The 12801-nt window shown below is 41.4% G+C and overlaps 1 protein-coding gene across 1 annotated transcript; it reads right to left on the bottom strand.

The window, feature by feature from the left end:
- Positions 1–685: 685 nt before the first annotated feature.
- LOC108570607 lies at positions 686–5373 on the bottom strand. Its single transcript, XM_017932492.1, has 2 exons — positions 4959–5373; positions 686–1002 (listed from the first exon to the last, which is right to left on the bottom strand). The coding sequence occupies exons 1-2, from the start codon at positions 5371–5373 to the stop codon at positions 686–688; spliced, it is 732 nt and encodes a 243-aa protein (XP_017787981.1).
- Positions 5374–12801: the final 7428 nt, after the last annotated feature.

Here is a 12801-nt window from a genome sequence, read left to right on the forward strand (position 1 = left end):
AGTGTCGAAAAATCTTAGTAATTAGGGAAGTATTTCTGAATGGTGTGTGTGTTCAGTTGTTGCGAATCTATAAGTTTCCGAATTTTTAAGCATCCAAATTTGAAAGCCCTGAAATCTCTAAATTTCCGAGTTTCAAAGCATTCAAATCTCAAAGCTCCCGAATCTCTAAGATTCCGAATTTCAAAGCATCCAAATCTCAAAGATTTCAAATCCCAAAGCTCTCAAATATCAAAGATCCCAAATCTCTAAGTTCCCAAATCTCTAAGTTCTCGAATCTCTAAATTTCCGAATTTCAAAGCATCCAAATCTCAAAGATTTCAAATCCCAAAGCTCTCAAATCTCAAAGATTTCAAATCCCAAATCTCTCAAATCTCTAAGATCCCAAATCTCTAAGATCCCAAATCTCTAAGTTCCCAAATCTCTAAGTTCTCGAATCTCTACATTTCCGAATTTCAAAGCATCCAAATCCCAAATCTCTCAAATCTCTAAGATCCCAAATCTCTAAGATCCCAAATCTCTAAGTTCTCGAATCTCTACATTTCCGAATTTCAAAGCATCCAAATCTCAAAGATTTCAAATCCCAAAGCTCTCAAATCTCAAAGATTTCAAATCCCAAAGCTCTCAAATCTCAAAGATTTCAAATCCCAAAGCTCTCAAATCTCAAAGATTTCAAATCCCAAAGCTCTCAAATATCAAAGATTTCAAATCCCAAATCTCTCAAATCTCTAAGTTTCCAAATCTCAAAGATTTCAAATCCCAAAGCTCTCAAATCTCTAAGTTTCCAAATTTCAAAGCATCCAAATCCCAAAGCTTCCAAATCTCTAAATTTCCGAATTTCAAAGCATCCAAATCTCAAAGCTCTCAAATTTCCAAGTTCCCAAATCTTAAAGCATCGAAATCTCAAAGCCCTGAAATCTCTAAGTTTCCGAATTTCAAAGCATCGAAATCCCAAAGCCTTCAAATCTCCAAGTTCCCAAATCTCAAAGATTTCAAAATTTGCATCTCTGAAAAATCTCTAAAAACCCTAAAACTCATTCTCGATAACGAAGTATCTTAGAAAGGCAAAAGAAGTATACCGGTCAATTACCATTTTAAATAAACTTTGCCGTGCAAACGACTCTTTCTCGAAAGTATGTTTCACAATCACCGTTGGATTTATTAATACATGAAAATTCATGGTTTAACGTAAAAAAGATGCGAGAAAAAATGATTCATAGAGTTTTGCGTATACATGGAAACTGGCCACTGGACAATTTGAATAAAAGGAGTAGCATAAAAGTAGGAACGAGAAAGGACAGGCCAGTGAAAGACAGTGCCGCTCTCATGGAAATGGCGAACGATTAGATACGGTTTTCATGTACCGCCACTCGGGATGATGGACGTTGCGGTTTATTTCAGCGTCAGGATTATCGCTGAATTTCCATGGGAGAAAAATAACAGCGTGCATGCATTGCCACGTTATTCGTAAGAGTGTCCGTCGCGAAAACACTCGTCGTTTCGGGTTATGGAGACAGTATCGCGGGAAAAAAAGAGGATGTTGCTAGGTGAATAATCTGGAACTGGAACGCGAGGTTGAAGGATTTTTAGGAGACGAAGATTTTAGGAGGAGTGTTATCCAGTGGATTGGCTGGATTTCGTTGTTGGAAATATCGATTATGGGGAATTAGAAAATTGTAGGATACAAAACTCGGGAGTTTTTCAAATTTTCCTCCTTTTCCATTCCCAAATTTCTCAATTTCCCAGACTTCTGCGTTCCCAATTCTCTCAATTTCCCAAATTTTTAATTTACTCTAATTCACAATTTTGCCATTCTCCCAATTTTCCCCATTTTCCATCCTCCAAATTTCTCAGTTTTCCAAACTTTTACACTCCCAATTTTCTCAATTTCCTAACATCCCAAATTCTTAACTTTTCTAATTTCCAAATTCACAATTTTTCCCATTTTCCATCTCCCGAATCTCTCAATTTTCCAAACTTTTACACTCCCAATTTCCTCAATTTCCTAAAATCCGAAATCCTTAACTTTTCTAATTTTCAAATTCACAATTTCCTCCATTTTCCACCAGCCAAATCTCTCAATTTTCCAAACTTTTACACTCCCAATTTCCTAAAATCCGAAATCCTTAATTTTTCTAATTTTCTAATTTCCAAATTCCCAATTTCCTCCACTTTCCATCAGCCAAATCTCTCAAATTCCCAATTTCCTCCATTTTCCATCAGCCAAATCTCTCAAAGTCTCAATTTCCCAAACTCCTCATTTTCTAAATTCTCCAAGATCCTAAATTTCCCAATTTTCCGAATATCTCGAGTATCCAATATATGAAGAATAAAATCATTCGGTGAAACCACCCACGAGCCTCAAAAATAAACCCCACGCCAAGTTCGCCAAGAAGAACGATCGACGTATTAACAGTTTCACAGTATTATCGACTAACATTCGATCGATACACGATCAAAGAATCAAGCCCACCGGCAAAGGACCCGGCTCTGCACGATAATCATTATAATCAAAGGCAATCTTGCGGAAAATGATGATCGTAACCGGTAATGAGGCGCTTCCTTCGTTCACGGTAGCGGCTTTAAACGAACAAACTGTCAATTTTAACGAACTTTATCCTCACTTATCACAGCCAACCGCTACTCGATAATCGTTTAAACAATTTCAAAGAAACCTGAAACCAACTGTAGAAATCTCTGTCTGACAGAGATACGGCACGAAATACGCGATTTTTCTCGAAGCAGGAAAAAAATAAAAAGAAAACAACGTTTGCGTAACTGAGCGAGCTGCATACACATATCTACACAAGAGAAAAAGAAAATCTACGGAAGTTACATGCTGTTACGTATCCACCGAGACGATGGAAACAAAAATGTCGACGAAAACGACTCGATCGAGTGAAGTAAATCCAGCTTGTCTGGAAGACTCTCACTGAAGGGATGAACGCGCGACAGAAGGGGGACGAAGAAGAGGAGGAAGAAGAAGAAGAAGCAAGTCTCGACGCAACCGTGGCTGAAACGAACGCTGAATTATTCATGGGGGAATCTGTTGCTTTTATACGACCCCAAACCCCCTATTCGTTGTTTGTACTTTGAATTTATTTAGGGGAAACCCACTGCTGGAGATTATACGGTGATTCGATGAAAATTCTACTTGTAAAAATCTGACTAACCCCTTTGCACAGAGATATTAGGTTGTGTAATACGTAAATGGGTCAATAATGTTCTTTTTTTAGTAAGTAAATCATATATAAAGATGGAATGATGGAAATATGAGGAGTAGGAGGTGTCAATCGGAGAATTTAAAAGGTTAGGGCTTCCGTGAGGACGGGCGCTGCTTAGAATCAGGCTGTTTGGGGCTTCCGGGAGGAGGTCTCGACCTTTGGAGAACCGGAGGAATAAATATCTTAAAGAGTGTGAGATTATTTGTAACGTGGATGATATTTTTAGTTCTCCTCGTGAAAATTTCTATCTGTTATTGAAAATGTTACCGGAATCAATTTGAAAAAATTCCAAATTGAATTTACCGCTTAAAATTTGTATTATTTAAAACACTGTCGGTATTAGAGAACGTGTGAAAATAATTGAAAAAATTCCTATATTGTAACTGACGTATAATTTAATTAGGCATTCCTTCCAAATATTATCCAAATGAAACATACCCACTTGAAAGGTATCTTCAGCTTTCCTCGTGACAATTTGTATTATTGAAAATACTATCCGCGTTAGAAAACGTGTGAAAATAATTGAAAAAATTCCCAAATTGTAACGTGAGTGACTTATGAATGAAAATTACAGTAGACATTTTCAGTTCTCCTCGTGAAAATTTTCATCTGTTATCGAAAATATTATCCGAATTAATTAAAACAAATTCCAAATTAAATTTGCCGCTTAAAATTTGTATTACTAAAAATGCAAAAAATTCGTAAATCGTAAGATTGCAACTCACGTATAGCTTAATTGGGCATTCTTTCACCAAGTGCATTGGTTATCGATTATTAGTAACCGAGGTCCTTTCTCCGGCGTGAAAGAAGGAACCACGGTACCAAGAGATTTCGCGTGTAAGTAAAACGCGATCCTCCGGGGTATAAACCGGGCCATACGACACGGAGAATGGGATTTTAATCAGGATGATATATACCGCGTTCACGAAACAAGCTAAACTGTCCGAGGTTATTAATTCTTCGAGAAGGATCAAGCCATTTGGTGATTGACGTCGCGTGACCACCCACCACGCCGTCGCTTATGTAATTTCACGTTGAATCCTCCAGGGTTGCGAGAAGGATAATAGCCATACGGAAGCCAAGGACAAGATTGGGTGGAACGCGAACAATTTACCATGTTTTATCCTTATATTGAATTATCTCGAAGATAGATACATCGCTGTTGCACGTGCAATCTTGTGCGAACACAATCTCGGTATGTTTGACGTCCTAAATTTCATACCACTTTTCGGTAGTACCCAAACTTTTCGTCTTCCGAATATCAACCCTTTCACTGTTATCGGTGACAATAGACGCTTTGAAAATTTGCTAACACTGTGCTCTTGGCGCCTTTTGGCACCCTAAATTTTTGTCCTTTGCGCACTTGCAACTGAATTCAACGAAAGAAATTTGAAATCGATAAATTTTCAACGGATCTTAAATCGCGCCTGAAATTTTTCATTCAATTCAACAAAAGAAATGTGAAAGCAAGAAATTTTCAATTGTTACTTCAAAGAAATCTAAGATCACATCTATGGTTCACATCCCAATAATCTCCAATCCATGACTCGTCAACATCCCCTAAGCGTCCCTAACTAAATCTCACCCAACTCCAACGACCAAACGCTCTCGTTATCGCCATTGCTACCGCAACCACACCAATCTCAGATACACACCCCTTTCGATCGTTTCTCTCCACGCACACATTCGCACGCCCGTGAGAAGTTAGCAGAGAGCAAGATGGCGGAAAAGTTGTACATTGGATACCTGTTCTGTCGTATGGAGCGGCTCTCCTCGCCACGGTCTGTCCCCTAACAGGGTGGAACTGTTGCTGTTGGTGCAAGGGTGGCGTCTGGGCGGGTTGCAGCTGCAGATGATACTGCTGCGAGGTTGAATAGTGGGCGGACGCGTTCGCGGCACTGGATGCCGCCAGGGATTGCTGTTGATACTGATCTCCTTGGTACTGATTCAGATGATTCGGATGATGAAAGTGGGGATGATGGGACGAATGAGTGTGTGGTTGAACTGGAGCTGTCGCACCACCACCTCCACCGCCACCATGGGGATGTGAATGGGAATGTGGGTGAGAATAAGAGCCACACCAGGTGTAATATTGTTGCCACGAAGAGGCGGCATCCACGTTCGCCATTCCATCACCTTCTTCGCTCCCCATTCGTACAAAACTTCTCCTCCAGCTGCCAGTTTAACCTCTCTCTCTTCGATTCTTTCTTATCACACACACATATACACTGTACCAATCCACTGTGTGTAGTTTTTTGTTCTTCTTTTTTTTTCCCCTTTGGAGGATAGGTTCACTTGTTATCTCAGGTGGTTAGTTTAGTTTAGTTTGTTTCTCTGTTTCGATTTTCGACTGCACAATTTTTAGTCTCTGCTCGTGGTTTCAGTGAATTATTCGACATGTGTGGAGTTCGACAGATTGTTCCCGCGAGGCGAACTGCGAACTGACCGAAATACGGAAGCTTTTACCAGTTTTTACTTGGGCTTTCAGTGATCGGTTAGAGTAATAACGTAGAATTTTTGAAGATTGCTTTGCTCGTAGCGATTGGTAACTAGGAAGCCTAGAATTCTCAAGATTTCGAGTTTCTCTGCTCCGAAGCTCGAGAGTTAGACATTCCTTGCGACGCTGAACAGATTTCTCAAGGTTTCCAATTTCTCTGCTTCGAAGCTCGAAAGCTAAAAATTAACAGCGACGCTGAAGAGAGTTTTCAAGGTTTCCAATTTGAAAGAGTGAAAAATTACCAGCGACGCTGAATTGAAGCAAACGAGTTTCTAGAGTATTCCGTCGATTTGAATCGACGAATAGACACAGAGGACACGTTGTCGAGAAACGAGTACTCGAGTCGCCAAGGACCATGCACATGCGAATTAAGCCTTCGGAAAGAATCGAGAAACAATACCTGCGATGTTAATACATCGCGATGTACACTGCCCACACAGGTTTCGCCAGACTATAAATTTTTCATGATGGACGAAGAGCAAGACGATCCGATCGAAACTATCATCGAGCACAAGCGTATTTAACGGCAATTACCGTAGAATTTTCCTAAACTACAGCTGTACAATATTACAAATTTTGGGCAAACGTCAACTCGAAGATTCTCTCGAAAAATTTCTTATTCGCTCGACGAAAATTGGTAAGACCGGCAAAAACTCGCCACGAAAGGGTTAAATTGCACAAAATATCACTTCAGAAGAACGAACCACCACAATCCCACAAAAAAGAACCACGCACCAAGAAACAACGTAGAACCAGGTAAATCCAGAGTTGCAGGTGAAGCCTGAAATTCGAAGAAACAGCCTCCTCACCCTCGCACACACATTCCATCGTGTAAATTTATACGGCTACACGTACAAGTATGTGCATGCACCCTTAGCCACGCATGATGACCATAAACACCAATCTCTTTCTCTGTATAAATCTACACATTCGACCCGTTTCCTTCTCACAAACGACAAACAAACAGACAGAGAAAGAGAGAGAAATGCCTGAACTCTGAAAAATCCGCCAAAAAATAACCAAAAACCTCCGTGTTTTTTTCTCGACAGTTCAAGCAGAGGAAAAACAAAGAGAATTTCACCGAGTGTCAACACTTGTGTGTGCGTGTGTGAGAGAGATGATGATCGACGGGAAGGTAAGGATGTCGCGCGCGTAGAGCCCGAAGAGGCTCGAGGATGACTGAGAGGAACAGGTTCCTCTCCTCCGCCTCGAGCAAAAGAGGGTTGAAAGCACGAGGCCCGACGAGTGAGAGCGGTTGGGGGATGTGCCTCGGGTCCACGTGCACCAGGAGGCACGTTCCTCGGTCACGTGTACGCTTGTACACACGCCACCCCGCCTAAGTACCGACGGGACAGAGAGAGAGAGAGGGAGACCGGGGGCTATACGTTCCACTTCCAGATATCAGCCACCGCGTGAAATTCGAACACGGAACACTGGTGTGTCAATCTGGAACGCGTATTTTTTGCGCCGACACAGGTAACTTCACTTCTGATAGAGATCAATGGGATTATTACGCACGCAGGTACACACAGATAGACAGAGAAGGTGTAACAGATATAGATTTTCACGAGAAACTCTCGAGGCGTGTTTCTGATACAAATTTTCACGAGAAATGCTCGACGCGCGTTTCTCATACAAATATTCGGCAGAAATTCTCGCGCGTGTTTCCGATGGATCTTTGTCGGACGACCAGAGGTGTAAAGTTGGTTGCACGATGGACCGAACGATAATACACCTGGAAGATCGAGTTAGAAGACGGATCGAAGATTTTCTTAATTTTTTTTTTTTCTTTATTCTTTATTGCATATTGGCTCGTTATATTTGCTACCGGGACAGGATTTGGTAGTCAATTTTCGTGCACCGCTTGTTAGTTGGATTTAATTAGCGGGTCACAGACAGAGTGTTTTCTACGGAGATGAATAATGCAGCTCCGGGTGTAATCATCGGCTAATTGATACTACAGATCCACGGGAGAAGGTGGAGATTTGGGATTGGTAATGGGAAGAGGTGAGCTGGAACGGTTAAGCCCAATTTAGAGGGAGATCCGTGATAGTGGATGCGCTTGTTTTTTTTCAAGATTAATGGGAGAGTGCCGGTTTGGGTGTTTCGGGTGAGATGTGTGTCAAGTGGTATTTTAAAATGCCTATTTTTGTGGGAAATCGAGGTGACGGGATGGGAGTTGGGTAGAAATTTCTTTTTCGTATTTAAGGAGCTATCACGATGCGATATTTGCATGCTTTTCATATTTCTGTATGTTTCACATGTTTCGTAAGATTCGCTGTTATTTAATTAGGGATGGGGAAGGAGCTCATGAAGAATGAAACAAACTCTTTTTTATACTTGAATGTTTGTGAAATTTGAATTTTACAGTGTGTAAAAATGAAACGACCAAACGGTGTTTCTCACGCAGTTTCGCACCAACGATGCAAATTATTGTGCCACGCATCAATTTAGCGCGTCATAGAGGCAATTATGCGTAGGCAGCAAGTCGGTGGTACTGATCGCAATCTCTTTTCATTATACGAGATTGTTTATTCACGTAAATATCAGCGAAACGCGTATGCGTTTTGTTATTTACTTTCGAGAGCCGGTTACATGGAAACTGCATACCGACGCTAGTGCATCCATGCTCCATCTCCTTTCTCTTTTTGCAAAACGATAAATCACAGACGGAAAAACTATTTCAACAGCCTGCCGTTTCTTGAGCAACGTCAACTATCGCACCAAACGTTGCATTAGTTTATCGAGGAAAAAATCGCTAATTTTTTCTGAATGTTACAAGCTGAACATTGTTCGAATTTCCTCGACAGAGGTTGCCTCGACTTTTTCCAAACAGAAGGTCTTCCTAATTCTGTAAATTCTTAATTAACAGAATATACAAGTTCCCCGATTTCCTGGTCAAGAGAATTCTTCGTTCTCTTAATTTTTTAATTATGAGTTTTCCTTGTAAGAGGTTGCCTCGACTTTTTCCAAACAGAAGTCTTCCTTATTCTCGAATTTTTCCAATTTCCCGATGAAAAGAATTTTTCATTCTCTTCATTTTCTAATCACGAGTTTTCCTTAGAGATCATCTCAATTTTTTCCCAACAGAAATCTTCCTAATTCTCTAATTTTCCCAATTTCCTGATCAAGAGAATCCTTCATTTTCTTAATTTTCCAATCATGAATTTCTCTCGTTGGAGATCATCTCAATTTTTTCCAAACAGAAATCTTCATAATTCTCTAATTTTCCCAATTTCCCGATCAAGAGAATTCTTCGTTCTCTTAATTTTCTAAGCACGAGTTTTCCTCGTCAGAGACTATCTCAATTTTTTCCAAATACAAGTCTTCCTAATTCTCTAATTTTCTCTAATTCTCTAACTAAGGAATTTCCCAATTTCCTGATCAAAAATCTCACGCTAAAAAACAGTAACACCAAAAATCCCACAATTGGAGAAAAACAAAAATTCTCCAGGAAACGAGACGCTTTCCCTGCCGTTAACGTCCTGAATAACGAAATAAAGGAGAATCGAAGGAAGCTGAGCAGACGAATAAGAAGAAAGAGATGAGTTAGGAAGAAAGACGGGAAGCGAGGACGTACACAGACAGTGTCCAAGGAGTACGTTGACCTGAATTGACCTGACCTGCGACAACCCAACGTGTTCGACGGCTAAACTGTTGTATATCAAAGTAATCTCGTGCGCGGATCATTGAGAGAGAGAGCAGGTCGTCCAGAATGCATGTATGCAGCCACGAAGAACACCGTGACGGGACACGTTACGCGGCGATCGCTGCTTTTTGTCCACCTAATGCCCACACTTAATGTGCCACCTCGTTTGCCCTTATTAATCTTACATGGAGCATTAATAAAACATCATTGTCTGCAACACCACTGTTCTTTCACTGTTATCAATCTTACACGTGCATTCTTAGCTCGATCGTACAAAAATTTTACTAATATCGCGTCGATATTTCTTCCCCCACCACTTTTCTTCGAATAACGAGAAGGAGTCCTAACCTAAATTTTACTATTACTGCGTGAATATTTCTTTTTCCACTACTTTTCTTCGAATAACGTGGAATTTTAAGTCGAACGTGAAACCTAACCTAAATTTGACCGAATAATGTGGAATTTCAAGTCGAACGTGAAACCTAACCTAAATTTTACCGAATAATGTGTAATTTAAAATCGAGTGCGAGAGTAACCTAACCCAATTTAACCTAAATTTTCCTATCATTGCGTGAATATTTCCTCCACCGTCACTTTTCCTCGAATAACGTGGAATTTTAAGTCGAACGTGAAACCTAACCTAAATTTTACCGAATAATGTGGAATTTCAAGTCGGACATTAGTCCTAACCTAAATTTTACCGAATAATGCGTAATTTAAAATCGAGTGCGAGAGTAACCTAACCCAATTTAACCTAAATTTTCCTATCATTGCGTGAATATTTCCTCCTCCGTCACTTTTCCTCGAATAACGTGGAATTTTAAGTCGAACGTAAGTCCTAACCTAAATTTGACCGAATAATGTGGAATTTCAAGTCGGACATTAGTCCTAACCTAAATTTTACCGAATAATGCATAATTTAAAATCGAGAATGATTCCTAACCTAACCCAATTTAACCTAAATTTCACTATCACTCCATAAATATTTCTTGCCCCACTCCTTTCCTTGGACAATGAATTGAAGAGAATTTAAAATCGACCGTGCATCGATTTCACAATCGAAACGAGGATAATGCAAAAATGTTTCATGACACAGAAGTGTAATAATGATTGTTAAAGCGCGTGGGTTCTGTATCGGATGGACTATTAAATCGCAGTGTTGATTTTTAACGTTTCACAATTCTCAAGAAGCTCTCGATCGATGTTTAATATTCATACGATGCGTGTGAAGAAATCATTAATCACAGAGATGATCAAATTGCAACGAGTACTTTATTGAATATCATCAATAATCATCCACACGTTTTACCATCGTCGTACAAACAAATCCCTGTAACACATTAATTACAACATTTACACAAAGCCTACGGTCTGACGCAGGAGTCGGGAACCTGCGGCTCTTAAATGTTTAATAAAAATCTACTTGCCACCACAGAACCGACAGCTACCCCCCAAAAGATAACTGCAATGCGTGAATTCTTAAATTAAAATTGCGGCTCGCTAAATTTTATTCTTTCTACGTTATTTTGTTGAAATGGCTCTTCGGCCCCGAAAGGTTCCCTGGTCCGATGTGTACCAATTACTATGCTCGTAATTCTCAAAAAAAAAAAAAGGAAGACCGACGAAAGCGAAAAACCAAAAAAGTTCGATGACAAAAAAACGAATTTTCAATAAAAATCCAGCAAAGATACATAACCTAAAAGAGGCTGAAAGCTGAAAAGCGTTCAATCAACTCGATCGAGCACCCTCTCGAACCGGAAGTGGCCGGTGGTTACAGTTGGATCGCGAAGGTAGAAGAACGACCTCATCCATGGAAGGGTGAAACGATTGCAACGACGAGCACAATTTATATTTTAATCGACCTATAGAAGAGGAGCTTTATCTGTCCAAACCCAGGCGGAATATGCTTCGACGCATCTACCCCATCTGCTCTCATCTCGAGCGAAGGAAAACAGAGAGAGAGTAGAAGAGAATGAATGAAAAAAAGAACACACATAGAGAGAGAATGAACGTGTGGCCCACAGAAACGACCTCGCTGGACCAAGCTAGACACATTGCCTTTGGGGTTGAAATATGGAGACCGCTAGAGTGGAAAATACACGGGGGTGCACGGGACGTGTTCATCAATGCCTCTGACTTGCCTGCGATTGACTGGCGAAATCGTGCGAGGATGTCGAACGATAATAACCCCACGGTTGTGCCACAATTTAGGCACACAAGACTGACCAACTTCGACAGCCTTTCTCATTTGGCCTGTCTGAACAATTATGCCAGCGAAACCAAGTGCGATTCAAGGGCTTGCTGGAGGATCCCTCGGTTAATTAGTCTGTGGCGCCCCTTTTGTTTTCCTCACGATACGGAGACACGCAGAGGTAAAAGATTACGAGAATTCACCGCGGGTATGTTTATTTCGGGGATGGATAATTTCGAGTGTTGCGTCGCACGCAAATTCACGCGAGCTCGCTTCGGTCCTTCACAAAATCATTAGTCACCTTTGGCCTAACCTCACTTCGGCCGATCAGACCTCCCTTGGTCTGCCATGCGCCGCGCGAACGTCATTCTTCGCGCCCGCGGTACCGCTTTCGGGGCGGACAATTTTGCATTGACACAGGCATCCCCTTCTCCGAAGAAACGCGCTGCGGGCGCAAGGAGAGGGTTGTCGCCACCACTTAGGCACCCTGATTGCTGAATTTCCACTTCGCAAAAATGTATAAAGGGCGAGCTCACCCTCGCCCACCAGGTCGGATCGCGAATAAAGTTTAACTAAACATAAACAAAAAAGAACAGTCTCTGTATACCTCCTCAACGAGGCTCAGGATAGTTAAGTACTGACCAACTTCGACAGCCTTTCTCATTTGGCCTGTCTGAACAATTATGCCAGCGAAACCAAGTGCGATTCAAGGGCTTGCTGGAGGATCCCTCGGTTAATTAGTCTGTGGCGCCCCTTTTGTTTTCCTCACGATACGGAGACACGCAGAGGTAAAAGATTACGAGAATTCACCGCGGGTATGTTTATTTCGGGGATGGATAATTTCGAGTGTTGCGTCGCACGCAAATTCACGCGAGCTCGCTTCGGTCCTTCAAAAAATCATTAGTCACCTTTGGCCTAACCTCACTTCGGCCGATCAGACCTCCCTTGGTCTACCATGCGCCGCGCGAACGTCATTCTTCGCGCCCGCGGTACCGCTCTCGGGGCGGACAATTTTGCATTGACACAGGCATCCCCTTCTCCGAAGAAACGCGCTGCGGGCGCAAGGAGAGGGTTGTCGCCACCACTTAGGCACCCTGATTGCTGAATTTCCACTTCGCAAAAATGTATAAAGGGCGAGCTCACCCTCGCCCACCAGGTCGGATCGCGAATAAAGTTCAACTAAACATAAACAAAAAAGAACAGTCTCTGTATACCTCCTCAACGAGGCTCAGGATAGTTAAGT

Source organism: Habropoda laboriosa, unplaced genomic scaffold (genome assembly GCF_001263275.1).
Source record: "Habropoda laboriosa isolate 0110345459 unplaced genomic scaffold, ASM126327v1 scaffold101, whole genome shotgun sequence".
NCBI lineage: Eukaryota > Metazoa > Arthropoda > Insecta > Hymenoptera > Apidae > Habropoda > Habropoda laboriosa.